Source organism: Salvelinus alpinus, chromosome 32 (genome assembly GCF_045679555.1).
Source record: "Salvelinus alpinus chromosome 32, SLU_Salpinus.1, whole genome shotgun sequence".
Classification (NCBI taxonomy): domain Eukaryota; kingdom Metazoa; phylum Chordata; class Actinopteri; order Salmoniformes; family Salmonidae; genus Salvelinus; species Salvelinus alpinus.
In genome coordinates, this window is record NC_092117.1 from 20,706,625 (window position 1) to 20,721,481 (window position 14,857).

The following is a 14,857-nucleotide window of genomic DNA, read 5'->3' on the forward strand; positions in this document are numbered from 1 at the left end:
ACATTACGCCGTCATGGATTAAAATACTGCAGCGCACGCAAGGTCCCCCTGCTCAAGCCAGCGCATGTCCAGGCCCGTCTGAAGTTTGCCAATGACCATCTGGATGATCCAGAGGAGGAATGGGTGAAGGTCATGTGGTCTGATGAGACAAAAATAGAGCTTTTTGGTCTAAACTCCACTCGCCGTGTTTGGAGGAAGAAGAAGGATGAGTACAGCCCCAAGAACACCATCCCAATCGTGAAGCATGGAGGTGGAAACATCATTCTTTGGGGATGCTTTTCTGCAAAGGGGACAGGACGACTGCACCGTATTGAGGGGAGGATGGATGGGGCCATGTATCGCGAGATCTTGGCCAACAACCTCCTTCCCTCAGTAAGAGCATTGAAGATGGGTCGTGGATGGGTCTTCCAGCATGACAACGACCCGCAACACACAGCCAGGGCAACTAAGGAGTGGCTCCGTAAGAAGCATCTCAAGGTCCCGGAGTGGCCTAGCCAGTCTCCAGACCTGAACCCAATAGAAAATCTTTGGAGGGAGCTGAAAGTCCGTATTGCCCAGCGACAGCCCCGAAACCTGAAGGATCTGGAGAAGGTCTGTATGGAGGAGTGGGCCAAAATCCCTGCTGCAGTGTGTGCAAACCTGGTCAAGAACTACAGGAAACGTATGATCTCTGTAATTGCAAACAAAGGTTTCTGTACTAAATATTAAGTTCTGCTTTTCTGATGTATCAAATACTTATGTCATGCAATAAAATGCTAATTAATTACTTAAAAATCATACAATGTGATTTTCTGGATTTTTGTTTTAGATTCCGTCTCTCACAGTTGAAGTGTACCTATGATAAAAATGACAGACCTCTACATGCTTTGTAAGTAGGAAAACCTGCAAAATCGGCAGTGTATCAAATACTTGTTCTCCCCACTGTATATATATATTTTTTTATCCCAGGCCCCCGTTCCCCGCAGGAGGACTTTTGCATTTTGGTAGGCTGTCATTGTAAATAAGAATGTGTTCTTAACTGACTTGCCTTGTTAAATAAAAAAATAAAACCAAGAACCTGATGCTCACTCTGACAGAGCTCCAGAGATCCTCTGTGGAGATGGGAGAACCTTCCAGAAGGACAACCACCTGTGCAGCACTCCACTAATCAGGCATTTATGATAGAATGGCCAGACGGAAGCCACTCCTCAATAAAATGCACGTGACAACCCGCTTGGAGTTTGCCAAAAGGCACCTAAAGGACTCTCAGACCATGAGATACAAGATTCTCTGGTCTGATGAAACAAGATTTTACTCTTTGGCCTGAATGCCAAGCATCACGTCTGGAGGAAACTTGACGCCATCATGCTGTGGGGTTGTTTTTCAGTGGCAGGGACTGGGAGACTAGTCAGAAAGATGAATGGAGAAAAGTACAGAGATTCTTGATGAAAACCTGCTCCAGAGCGCTCAGGACCTCAGACTGGGGCGAAGGACAACAGGACAACGACCCTAAGCACACAGCCAAGACAATGCAGGAGTGGCTTCGGGACAAGTCTCTGAATGTCCTTGAGTGGCCCAGCCAGAGCCTGGACTTGAACCCGATCGAACATCTCTGGAGAGACCTGAAAATAGATGTGCAACGACGCTCCCCATCCAACCTGACAGAGCTTGAGAGGATCTGCAGAGAAGAATGGGAGAAACTCCCCAAATACAGGTGTGCCAAGCTTGTAGCGTGATACCCAAGAAGACTCGAGGCTGTAATCGCTGTCAAAGGTGCTTCAACAAAGTACTGAGTAAAAGGTCTGAATACTTACGTAAAGGTCATATTTCCGTTTTTCATAAAAGTGCAAAAATGTCTTAAATCGTATTTTTGCTTTGTCATTATGGGTTATTGTGTATAGATTGAGGGGGGAAAACTATTGAATCAATTTTAGAATAAGTCTGTAACGTAACAAAATGTGGAAAAAGTCAAGGGGTCTGAATACTTTCCGAATGCGCTGTATATTATCAGTGCAGTAGGATGGAAGGCAAGGGGGAAAAAACGACTTAGACTATTGAGATGCACACAAAGAGTCTCTCAGCCAGTCTTTTTCTTGACTGCTTCCAGTCCCGTCCTCCTCTTCAGATTGGTGAAGAGCAGCAAAAAGTTAACCACATAGGTTGAGACGCAGACCACGCAGAAATCTCCCAGAATGAAGGCAAGTACTCCGGCTAGGTACAGCGATCCAGCCATGGACACCCAGGAGGCCAAGACCAGGAGGAACGCTGCCCTACTGGACACAGACTGACCTGTAGACAAAAGAGACAGTGAATGTTGGTTATGTGTCCCAAATGGTAACATATTCTCTATTTAGTACACTATTTTTGACCAGAGCTCTATGGGCCACCATAGGGCTTTGGTCAAAAGTGGTGCAAAATGGGAATAGGGTGCCATTTAGGATGCAGACAGTGAGTAAGGAGACATTATAGCATCCCTGTGTAACATAAAATAATCAAAATGGGGAACTATCGTGGGTGTCTGAAATCTTGTATAGTCGTATATGGCAGGGTTAGGGTTAATTCCACAAATTACATTGTAATTCAATTCCCTCTCCCTGTAAATTGCATTTAAATTCCATGTCAGTCTTTGAATTCAGAGAGAATTAAATTCCTCTCATCTCCAACGTTAGGTAAACTCTAGTAATTCAAATTCACAAATTTGAATTCAATTCCCCCGGGCTTTCAGGCTGATCACGTCACTGTTCAGACAGCCTAGCTATACAGGAAATATAGAAAAACAAGTTGAAATAATTTTATACAAATCATCTAGTCCATAAAAAAAAAATAGGTGCATTAATTCAATTAAATATACAAATATTGAATTCCAATAAAAAATTGTTTTTACAAATTCAATTCCAATTCTAACAGTCTAATACCAATTCCATAATTTAAATTCTTGAATTTGCTCATTAAATGGAGAATTTACGTTGAGTTCAATTTGAATTTCAACAATCTTCAAATTCTAATTGAACTCAACATAAATTATCCACTTAATGAGCAAATTCAAGAATTGAAATTGAACCCAACCCTAGAAAGCACTTGATAAGAATTTCTTGTGTACGGCCTAGTGATAATTCAAAATAATAACCACTAAAATATATATGGACCCCCAACACAGTAAGATTAGCTGTCATGGCGTCAGCTGACAATCCAAAGGAGGGTGACAATGGGTCAGTTGAGCTGTATTGTGTTGGTCAAAAGTTAGCCTAAACTGATCAGAAACAGACATCTCAACTAACAAGAGAGTAGCCTACATAGAGTATTTGACCTACCCAGAGCCAGTTGCAATGTGTAGAAAATGATCCCCAACAGACTGTTGGGTTGATTCAGTACACTGTCTTTAGCAAAGAAGAACTGTACAAGCCCAAAACCACGTCCCCATCTGACAAAAAAAGAGGCAAAACACAACGCTTTGTCATGCATTATGTGATAAGTATCATACAAGCATGTCATTATGTGGCATCAGTGCAGCTTTTAAATGAAAATTGATTACTGTGAGTGTGTAGGTCAATTTTTTTTTAAATTACTACAATGCACTGTATCCTATCTGTCACGTGTGAATTGTTTGTCTAATCTGAATGCCACAATTGAATTCAAGACTCTACCAAAGACTAAACCACACACCCAAACTATAGAAAATAATAACTATGTCATAACAATGATATAAAAATTGACTTTCTTTGGTATCGCCTTGACTAAGATTCACCTAACAAAAGTAAAACTGTAAATAATTTAAAAGCCAGCATGTGTTGCAGGTCATCAAAATAAATTTTAACAAAAAAACTGATAAGGACCTGTGCAGTGCAATCAGTGCTGCCCAGATAAAAATTTAGGCTGTACGTGGCATTGAGAGGGGGTGGAGATTCTAAAGGAAGAGGCGAAAGCGAGAGGTTTTACGAAAAATAACCACGAAGTGAGGATTTTTTTTATTTGGTAAACAACAGATGTAATTGCTAATTTGCTACGTGAGGCTTATTTGAGCGAATATAAGGTTCATAATGGTTCGGTTGGTACGAATGCACTGATAAGAAGACGCACGTGGCATTTCAGCAACTTATAATAAACTACTTTATATCAGAGTTGTGCCCCTTGTTCACTCGCGTATCTGCCCTGTCATTGGCTAGAATGGTTCCACCTGGTCTCTCCTCCCGACTGCCTTCTATCTTTGAGGACATTTATTTCCATTGTTAGAGTGGTCACTCGACTATCTTTGAAATATAATAGATCATCTTTATCTAGGAATTCTAGGATCAACGTTGTCTATTGGTATGCTACGGAACTGCGATAATTGTGTTTAGCACGCTGGTTGAGTTATAGAAGTGCGTTCATTGCCCAACATCGCACACATATAGGCCTAGGCTACTAATAAATATGAAAACGGCTTCAAAACACACCAATAGACTATAGGCCTATGCATGAAGAAAATACATTCTCCACTATTTTACCTTGAGGTGAAAACTTTAGAGCAGCTCACAGAATCTCCCAGGTCGCACATCGCCCGATACTCAGGGTCCCTCTCTCGCGAAATTTCAACGTGCAGAGCATAGAATGACAAAAACAAACCGAAGATACAAAGACACAAACGTGTTTTTCTCTCCCATTTGGGAACTTCACTGTAACTATTCGATGCCATGTTCTATTGGCTTTCAATTAAGTTATTATAGCCTACTACGGACAACCTTTTCAATCCCGGCTGGTCGCCAGCCAGAGAGTCGGTATGTCGTGAACGACAGTGTGAGCAAATTTTTTGGAGTCAACTGTTCGCCTTCAAAATAAAAGTCCCCAATTGAAACTGATGCAAACAGTGAGAAGTTGTGAAATCATGCCACAGTTGGACTAGATAATGCTAAACAATGTTGGAATGTTGTTATATAAATTCAACACAACTGTAAACAATTCAAATTCCTCCAACAAGAGCTAATATTTGTGTAAACTATATACACTGAAAAAAATATAAACGCAACATGTAAAGTGTTGGTCCCATGTTTCATGTTTCATAGGCCCGTCATTGTAAATAATAATTTGTTCTTAACTGACTTGCCTAGTTAAATAAAGGTTAAATAAATAAAATAAATAAAGTATGCCCCCAATGCAAATCTGTGAGATTTCAACTGATTTTTACTTTTCGGGGGTCAAATTAACTAATAATTGTCTTGTTAAATGTATATAACATCTAGTCCAATTGTGGCATGATTCTACTATTTTTATCCGTTTGCATCAGTTTCAGTGGGGACTTTTATTTTGAAGATTAACCATCGATTCCACTATCGTTGCTCACGCTAATGTTGTTCACAACACACTGGTCAATTGGACGGCAATGCAGATGTTACGCCAGAGGTGGTACAGAATTCCACAAAGAAAATAAACATTCGCATGCCATTGCCTCCAGGGTGCGGACTTTGATTGCTGTAGCAGAGATGTGGGCCGTTTACACAGCCTACACTTCGTTTGCTTTTCACATGGGGGGGAGTGGACACAGCGCAGCCGACTCTTTTTTTTCAGGCACAAAATCATTGATTGGCTCTTTCGATTTACTGATTAAATGATTAGGCTTATTTGTTTTCATGTGGACGATCACACTAGTGAGTAAATACGCTTTACTCTACTTTGCCAATGCGCTGTTTATTGTGAGCCCCAGATAGCCGAGTGCGCATTTTGTGTTAGTGATGATGCTGACTCGGAGGTAGAAAGAGGGCTGTGCCTGTTGTACATGCCATAATACACGGTGTCTGTAGTTGACGCAGTAGCGGTGCATGGGTAAAATCACTGAAAAAGCCAAGCCAGGAATAAAAGCCTTATTACAAACCGTCTTGTGATAATTGCATTGTTTGCTCTATAACCTGTTACTTCATATGCCATGACACCGTGATATATAGGCCTAAGGCCGAGACAATAAGAAGACACACTGGCAGAATAAATTCAACCACAGCTTTGTTTCTTCACTAAACCGGAGAGCAACATCTGTCGGCGAAGTCCACAAAACATATTTAATGTAACAAACAGTTTACATGACCTACAGTATGGCCAAGCAAGTTAATGTTTCCGAGATTTTCGGCCAACTAAACAACTATTGATTTAGAACCAGGGAGAGTTACTGTAAGTTGCAAAGAACTGGCACTGCCTCCACTATTCCTGCGCCATTTCAACTGCAACATCATCTAATCACCTATGCTTAGTTTAAAACAGTGACAACTAAAAGATACCAACAACTATTTAGTCCAAACAAAGCTAAATATGACGTGGCTGTCCATGTTACTGATTTCTGTATGCACAGGTAGTGTTGACTCACCCTACTTGTAGAGAAACGTCAATGCCATCCTCCTCTTTCATGTTGCCTAAAAGGTCTATGACTATGTCATACAGTACACACTTTTAGTTTTTGTTGTCCTAGGCTACCTGTCTAATATGCCAGGCCAGCTAGTATTTTTTAATTTTTACCTTTATTTAACTAGGCAAGTCAGTTAAGAACAAATTCTTATTACAATGACTGCCTACCTTGGCCAAACCCTAACGATGCTGGGTCAATTAAGCACCACCCTATGGGACTCACATCCAGTTATGATACAGCCTGGAATCGAACCAGGGTCTGTAGTGACGCCTCTAGCACTGAGATGCAGTGCCTTAGACCGCTGTGCCGCTCGATAGTTAACATTAGCCTACTACATCTAGCTACATGTTGAACTTCAAGCCTTTCAGGCCAGGTGCACAATGTATGTATTTATGGTTGGATCCGAATTGCCATTATAATCATTGGCCAGTACAGAGAATGAAGTCCAAATATCTATCTCCATCCACGGTTAATTTAGGAAAGGGACAATTTTAGCTAGCTAGCTAGCCACCAAAAGACAACAACAAAAGGAGATGCAACAATTCCATTTTTTTCTGTAAATTACTTTTGGATTTTGGTGTGATGTGAATGGTGTGAAGCCAAATCCAAACGCTCTTCCCTTGACACCTTTTTTGGTGCTCCAGGACCATTCACAGTTGAGCTCGCTCAGTTTAGCTCAACACTGATTGGTTATTTTATTATTTTTTATCAAGGGAGGCCAAACGCTCACCGGCGTCCCTTTATTCAACGCTATGGGCGCCAGCAATATCATATCATTTTTCACCAGACAGCACCCTTTTAGCCTCTTGCGAATTGAAGGAAAATTATGAAGCACAGAGACGAAATATACATTATTTTGTTATTTTTCTTGGTAATTTGTTGGGGCCAGCCATGAATACACGCCACTTTAGTTGATGTGATGGCAATTAGATCAGGCAAAGGAGCTACGAGCGTACTTTAGCGGGAAATTATGTTGAATATAAAGTTTTTCGCTTTGCAATTGTTTTCATAAAAAGCAGTTCTGATTGTGGCCGCTAGATGGGGCATAAAATCCATGTTTAACACACACACAGTAGCAGCCTAAAGTTAGTACGCTAGCTACGTTTTATACAGTGAGTGGGGAACTCATCCAACCCAGCATAACAAGAGGATAGGCTGAATCAATGAGCTCCTGTGTGAAGACAACTTGAGTAAGTTGCACTGGTTGCAAGCCGCCAAATATAAATGTAAACATTTATTCGAGACAAAGTATTGGTAGCTAGCTAGCTATAGTTAAAGCCTTGACGTGAAGCTGGCGAACATTTTAAGGACGTTTTGAACGTCCCGTGCGTTGTTAGCTAACGTTTAACTTTCGAAAACCCTTCTGATCCGTAGCAGTTAGCGTCTATGAATGGGTTAGCTAAAGTTATGCAAATTACCTAACTAGGGCTAGTTGTCAGAACTCATTCTGTACCAGGCCAGTAACGTTAGCTAACTACGTTAGTGAAGGAGAAATAAATCAGTCCGCTGCATTCTGTGCTTAGTTAGTTAGGTAAAGCAGTAGTTTGCAAAGTAGAACTATCACTACATGATAAGTGTGTTGTGTTTTTAGCTGCTAAACTAGCGCTAACCAGCCTTATTCTAACTAAATAAAAGCCACAACAATTCGTTATAACGGTTGTTTAGCCAAACGACTACTACTTCTTCGGTGGGATTTATCGGTGGTTGGCATCTAACGTTGTTTTTAATTTACCTTTATTTAACTAGGCAAGTCAGTTAATAACAAATTCTTATTTACAATGACGGCCTACACCGGCCAAACCCGGACGACGCTGGGCCAATTGTGCGCCGTTTATGGGACTCCCAATCACGGCCGGTTGTGATACATTCTGTATTCGAACCAGGGTGTCTGTAGTGACGCCTCAAGCACTGAGATGCAGTGGCTTAGACCGCTGCGCGTACTGGATTGTAGGCCAGAGACTGGGAGATACTAAATCCAGCCAGCCAGCCCCATTCCTTTAAAAAAATATTATAAATATTTGAAACTGTATCTAATGACGTTCTACTTAGTATGTTCCTTTATACAAGGCGTGGGTCTAATCCTGAATGCTGATTGGTTAAAACCGCATTCCAGCTGGTGTCTATTCCACAAGTTACCACCTGCTAAATCTATGACCTTAAAATGCCTATTTACTCTGTTCCATCTGACTGCGCAATCCACTGTCTCATCAGCCCCACCCAGGCACTTTATAAACTTGATCCCCACTATAAAAAGCATCTGGACATTATCTCACATTTCTTTTATGATAACATTTAGTTTTCAACAGCGGAGAGTTGTATAAAGCTTATTGTCTGTCTCCCCGACATTTGCAACATTGTTTCAATATTCAAATTCGATCTCCAGCTGTCCCATAGTAATGAACATGTCGGGACAAGAAAGACGGGCAGCGTTTCTTAGCTAGTCGAAATCATGAATCAGCTGGCATCATTTTTATGGATATATATACAATGAAATGTAATTTGAAAAAAGGTAAAATGAAACAGTGTAGCTAGTTTGCAGTCTTTCCAACTTCAGTTTGAAGTGATTGTGTTAGCTGTGTTGTTGGCTAGTTCCTCTGAACAACAATGTCCTGACGAGTGAGCACATTTTCTATACCAGGTGAAATTGCACCTCATTAGCTCCACACAAATGTCACTAGATAACAGTTTATGCAAATGCAGCTAATTTGCTGTTATTCTGGCTGCACTTTATGACGTGACTGTAAATTAGCCGTAGTTGCCTAGCTAGAAAGCATGGGATAAGAACGTTGCCAGCCATTATGGGAATGGAACATTTAGAATGAACAACTGGGTCGCGTCTCTAGCAACCGATAGAACGAACGACCAGCCGGCTTAGGTAAAAACCCTAGATTTGGGTCGGGACTATATCTTGTGGAAGGATGAAATAGTATGAATAAATTCATAAAAATGTTCAATAATTATTTGAATATGTTGGTAAACCGTTGTATAAAAGGGATACTGCCCTCGAAGCCGTTGGTTGGAGGATATTTTGGCACAGTTTGCCGGTCCTACTATAATCACACTTTCCTGTTGGATGCTTTCCTACAGTATAACATTTATACATGCTCCACTGTCTCTGTTTCCTGGCAATAATCACACTTTCCTGTTGGATGTTTTCCTATAACATTTAAAGTCTTATTCAACCGGCTGTGTCCCACCCGTAGTCTTGTAAAAATAGCCTCCTCTCTTCCTGCCGTCCTCCCCTCCCTGACTTATCTCTGTATTTGGAATATATGTTTTCCTTAGTGTCCCTATTCCACTGCTCCTGCCATCTCTGTACCATCACTGTCCATATCAAGCTTTTTGCCTTGCTCATTGAAACTACAACATCCACATCCCCACTACTAAGTGCTTGTTTAGCCAGTACACCAGCTACCTCGTTCCCCTCCACCCCCACATGGGCTGGGACCCAAGAAAACTTGTCTGCATACCTATCTGTCTAACCCTGCCATGGGTTTGTAGTACCTAGCAGGTCTTGTCTGCTACATGAGCTAAAGGACTGCAGACTCATTAACACTGCACATGAGTCCGAGCAAGTAACCACTCTGTCTAGCTTGCCTTTTTCCACCCACTGCAAGGCCAACAGTACATCCATCAGCTCCACCATATATACAGCCAGGTGATCTGTAATAGGTTTCCTGACCGACACCCCACTTTCCTGCACTACAAATGCTGACCCAGTGTGTCCTGTCCCTGGATCTTTTGAACCATCAGTGTAAATGGCCACAAAATCCTGATATACAGTATCCAGACGTCTATTAAACAAATCAGATGGATCAAACCCCTCACCTATCTTTCCGTAGTCTCTCCAACACTTCTAGATCAACTACTGGAGGTGGGAGTAGCCATAGTGGGTTCACAGGAATAGCTACCGTGAGGCTAAACTTCCTTCCATACAGTCCCATCTCCCTTCGCCTGAGTATTACCCATTCACCCAAAGCTCGTGTTCTGTCCTCGCTCATGTTCCCAGCATGCCTGTAGAATTCCTTTTGCAGGATGAGACACCCGATGTCCCTGTAGGTTGACCCAATAATTAATTGCCAGCTGCTGTCTCCTAATCTGCAATGGCATATCCCCCATCTCCATCTGTAGTCCAGACACTAGCGAGGTCTGAAACGCCCCACTACATATTCTGAGTCCTTGCCCCTGTATGATATCTAGTCTTTCTAGTGAGATCTGGGCTGCCGAATTATACACTATACTGCAGCGATCATCAACTAAATTCAGTAGCGGGACAATTTTATTATTATTATTATTTATTTATCTTCTTGAGTGGATTGTCGGGGGTCCGGATGATAATAATTACAAATAATTTGTAGACAGCAAATTGACCGATAGAAGCACAAAGGATATGTTTGTCTAAAACGGAATAATTTCAAACCTTGCTTACATTTCTATATGATCACACGTTTCTCTTTATTATCCATGGGAATACTTGAACAGATTTCTTAAATTAAAATCACTTGGAGCTGATTTCTTGGTGTTTTTAGTCTGTTATATCCAACAACAAAACAACAACAAAAAATACAACTACAAAAAAATACAGCTACAATAGTCATTTACAACATTAATAATGTCTACACTGTATTTCTGATCAATTTTATGTTATTTTAATAGACCTTTTTTTTGTTGTTTTTCTTTCAAAAACAAGGGCATTTCTAAGTGACTCCAAACTTTTGAATGGTAGTGTGTCTGATACAGTTGAAGTCGAAGTTTACATACATCTTAGCCAAATACATTTAAACTCAGTTTTTCACAATTCCTGACTTTTAATCCTAGCAAAAAATCCCTGTCTTAGGTCAGTTACGATCACCACTTAATTTTAAGAATGTGAAATGTTAGAATAATAGTAGAGAGAATGATTTATTTCAGCTTTTATTTCTTTCATTGCATTCCCAGTGGGTCAGAAGTTTACATTAGAGGTCGACCGATTTTTTTCAACGCCGATACCGTTTATTGGAGGACCAAAAAAAGCAGATACCGATTAATCGGCCGATTTAAAAAAATAAAAAAAATAAAAAAATAAATAAAAAAGTAATAATGACAATTACAACAATACTGAATGAACACTTATTTTAACTTAATATAATATATCAATAAAATCAATTTAGCCTCAAATATATTATGAAACATGTTCAATTTGGTTAAATGCAAAAACAAAGTGTTGGAGAAGAAAGTAAAAGTGCAATATGTGCCATGTAAGAAAGCTAACGTTTAAGTTCCTTGCTCAGAACATGAGAACATATGAAAGCTGGTGGTTCCTTTTAACATGAGTCTTCAATATTTCCAGGTAAGAAGTTTTAGGTTGTAGTTATTATAGGAATTATAGGACAATTTCTCTCTATACGATTTGTATTTCATATACCTTTGACTATTGGATGTTCTTATAGGCACTTTAGTATTGCCAGTGTAACAGTACAGCTTCCATCCCTCTCCTCGCCGCTACCTGGGCTCGAACCAGGAACACATCGACAACAGCCACCCTCGAAGCAGCGTTACCCATGCAGAGCACGGGGAACAACTACTCCAAGTCTCAGAGCGAGTGACGTTTGAAACGCTATTAGCGCGCACCCCGCTAACTAGCTAGCCATTTCACATCGGTTACACCAGCCTAATCTCGGGAGTTGATAGGCTTGAAGTCATAAACAGAGAAGAGCTGCTGGCAAAACGCACGAAAGTGCTGTTTGAATGAATGCTTACGAGCCTGCTGGTGCCTACCATCGCTCAGTCAGACTGCTCTATAAAATCATAGACTTAATTATACCATAATAACACACAGAAATACGAGCCTTAGGTCATTAATATGGTCGAATCCGGAAACTATAATCTCAAAAACGAAACGTTTATTCTTTCAGTGAAATACGGAACCGTTCTGTATTTTATCTAACGGGTGGCATTCATAAGTCTAAATATTCCTGTTATATTGCACAACCTTCAATGTTATGTCATAATTACGTAAAATTCTGGCAAATTAGTTCGCAATGAGCCAGGCGGCCCAAACTGTTGCATATACCCTGACTCTGCGTGCAATGAATGCAAGAGAAGTGACATAATTTCACCTGGTTAATTTTGCCTGCTAACCTGGATTTCTTTTAGCTAAATATGCAGGTTTAAAAATATATACTTCTGTGTATTGATTTTAAGAAAGGCATTGATGTTTATGGTTAGGTACACGTTGGAGCAACGACAGTCCTTTTTCGCAAATGCGCACTGCATCGATTATATGCAACGCAGGACACGCTAGATAAACTAGTAATATCATCAACCATGTGTAGTTATAACTAGTGATTATGATTGATTGTTTTTTCAATGCTAGCTAGCAACTTACCTTGCCTTCTTACTGCATTCGCGTAACAGGCGGGCTCCTCATGAGGCAGGTGGTTAGAGCGTTGGACTAGTTAACCGTAAGGTTGCAAGATTGAATCCCTGAGCTGACAAGGTAAAAACCGTTCCGCCCCTGAACAAGGCAGTTAACCCACCGTTCCTAGGCCGTCATTGAAAATAAGAATGTGTTCTTAACTGACTTGCCTAGTTAAATAAAATTACCGATTTCCAATTGTTATGAAAACTTGAAATCGGCCCTAATTAATCGGCCATTCCGATTAATCGGTCGACCTCTAGTTTACATACACTCAATTAGTATTTGGTAGCATTGTCTTTAAATTGTTTAACTTGGGTCAAACGTTTCGGGTAGCCTTCCACAAGCTTCCCGCAATAAGCTGGGGGAATTTTGGCCAATTCCTCCTGGCAGAGCTGGTGTAACTGAATCTTGTTTGTAGGCCTCCTTGCTCACACATGCTTTTTCAGTTCTGCCCACAAATGTTCTATAGGATTGAGGTCAGGGCTTTGTGATGGCCACTCCAATACCTTGACTTTGTTGTCCTGAAGCCATTTTGCCACAACTTTGGAAGTATGGTTGGGGTCATTGTCCATCTGGAAGACCCATTTGCGACCAAGCTTTAACTTCCTGACTGATGTCTTGAGATGTTGCTTCAATATATCCACATAATTTTCCTGCCTCATGATGCCATCTATTTTGTGAAGTGCACCAGTCCCTCCTGCAGCAAAGCACCCCCACAACATGATGCTGCCACCCCCGTGCTTCACGGTTGGGATGGTGTTCATCGGCTTGCAAGCCTCCCCCTTTTTCTTCCAAACATTCCTTTTGGCTACATCCATCCTGGTCCCTCGGCATCATTCAGGCACACCAGGTCTTTGATTTCTTTCAGATTTTCAGTCACTTGGCCATTTCCATCCACCACTAGCACCCCTCCTCTCAGCCACACCACCACCACTACCACATATTCCTGTTCAATACCCTTGCCCTAGCATCCTGTAATGAAGTCCTTGCTTTATGAAGGTGGCACAACCCCCTGCCCCTACGAACCACTGCACACAGTACATTCACAAAGTATTTAGACCCCTTGACTTTTTCCACATTTTTAAACATTACAGCCTTATTCTAAGATTGATTAAATTGTTTTTGATCCTCATCAATCTACAAACAATAGATTGAACAAAAACAAAAATTACAAGCAATTAATTGCAGCATTACCACAAAAATGGAAGAGGCAAGTAGAAGGGGAAAAAAGTAAGGAACTTGTATGTCGGCCCTATATTAAAGAACATAAATGGTTAAAGAAAAGTGTGATAACTAAAAACATATACCAATTTCATTTAAGGACCAAAAAACTGAGAGCTGTGCCATATAAATTGCTAAATAGTTGGGAAGAGATTTTCGATGTACCCATTCCATGGCACATGGTTTATGAATTGATACGCAAAACAACGCCGGATTCAAAACTTCGAATTTTTCAATTTAAATTACTATATAAAATTCTTGCAACTAATAGAATGTTATATATATATGGGGGATACAATCTTCCCAGCTCTGCATATTCTGCTGTGAGGAGGCAGAGTCAGTAGATCATTTATTTTGGTATTGTCCATATGTAGCTCGTTTTTGGTCACAGGTCCAGGAATGGCTGAAGAATTGAAACATTTGCCTAGAACTAACGCTACAGATAGCAATACTGGGTGATTTGAAAAGCCATAGTCAATCAATCAATAATATAAATATTGTTTTAGCAAAAATGTTTATTTTAAATTTACAATCTGTAGAAGCTATGAGAATAGGAAGGTTCAATTCTTTTGTGAAGCATCACAGCACAGTTGAAAAATATATGGCAAATAGAAATCTGAAATGGATGGTTTTGAGATAGATGGGAGGGGTTGAATGGAGCTGAAGGGTGGGACTAATAACAAGATAAACAATGTAAAACATACGGGGTCTGTAAAATGTATATAGGTTCGGAACTTTTGTGAAATAGCACAGTTACAAAAAGAAATCAAACTGGATGGACATCAGAAATAGAGGAAGTACTAAGAACAAACAAGAGAGAACTATTGTAAAGTAGACTGTGTCTGTAAAATGTGTATAAGATGTATAAATTTAAGGTAAAAGCAGAAGTG

General features: G+C 40.4%; 2 protein-coding genes across 9 annotated transcripts in view; one reads left to right on the plus strand and one right to left on the minus strand.

Annotated features, from left to right (window-relative positions):
- Positions 1–1,916: 1,916 nt before the first annotated feature.
- On the minus strand, positions 1,917–4,758 carry vkorc1 (vitamin K epoxide reductase complex, subunit 1). The gene is made up of 3 exons (XM_071380681.1): positions 4,464–4,758; positions 3,291–3,400; positions 1,917–2,268 (listed from the first exon to the last, which is right to left on the minus strand). Exons 1-3 carry the CDS (start codon positions 4,649–4,651, stop codon positions 2,057–2,059), a joined length of 510 nt encoding a protein of 169 aa, XP_071236782.1. The 5' UTR covers positions 4,652–4,758; the 3' UTR covers positions 1,917–2,056.
- Positions 4,759–7,407: 2,649 nt separating this feature from the next.
- Positions 7,408–14,857, plus strand: part of LOC139562127 (pleckstrin homology domain-containing family A member 1-like) — a 33,219-nt gene continuing 25,769 nt past the window's right edge. For all 8 annotated transcript variants that reach the window (XM_071379485.1, XM_071379490.1, XM_071379491.1 and 5 more), the window contains exon 1: positions 7,408–7,536. The gene's annotated coding sequence lies outside the window, so the exon portion shown is untranslated. The remainder of the gene's footprint in view (positions 7,537–14,857) is intronic.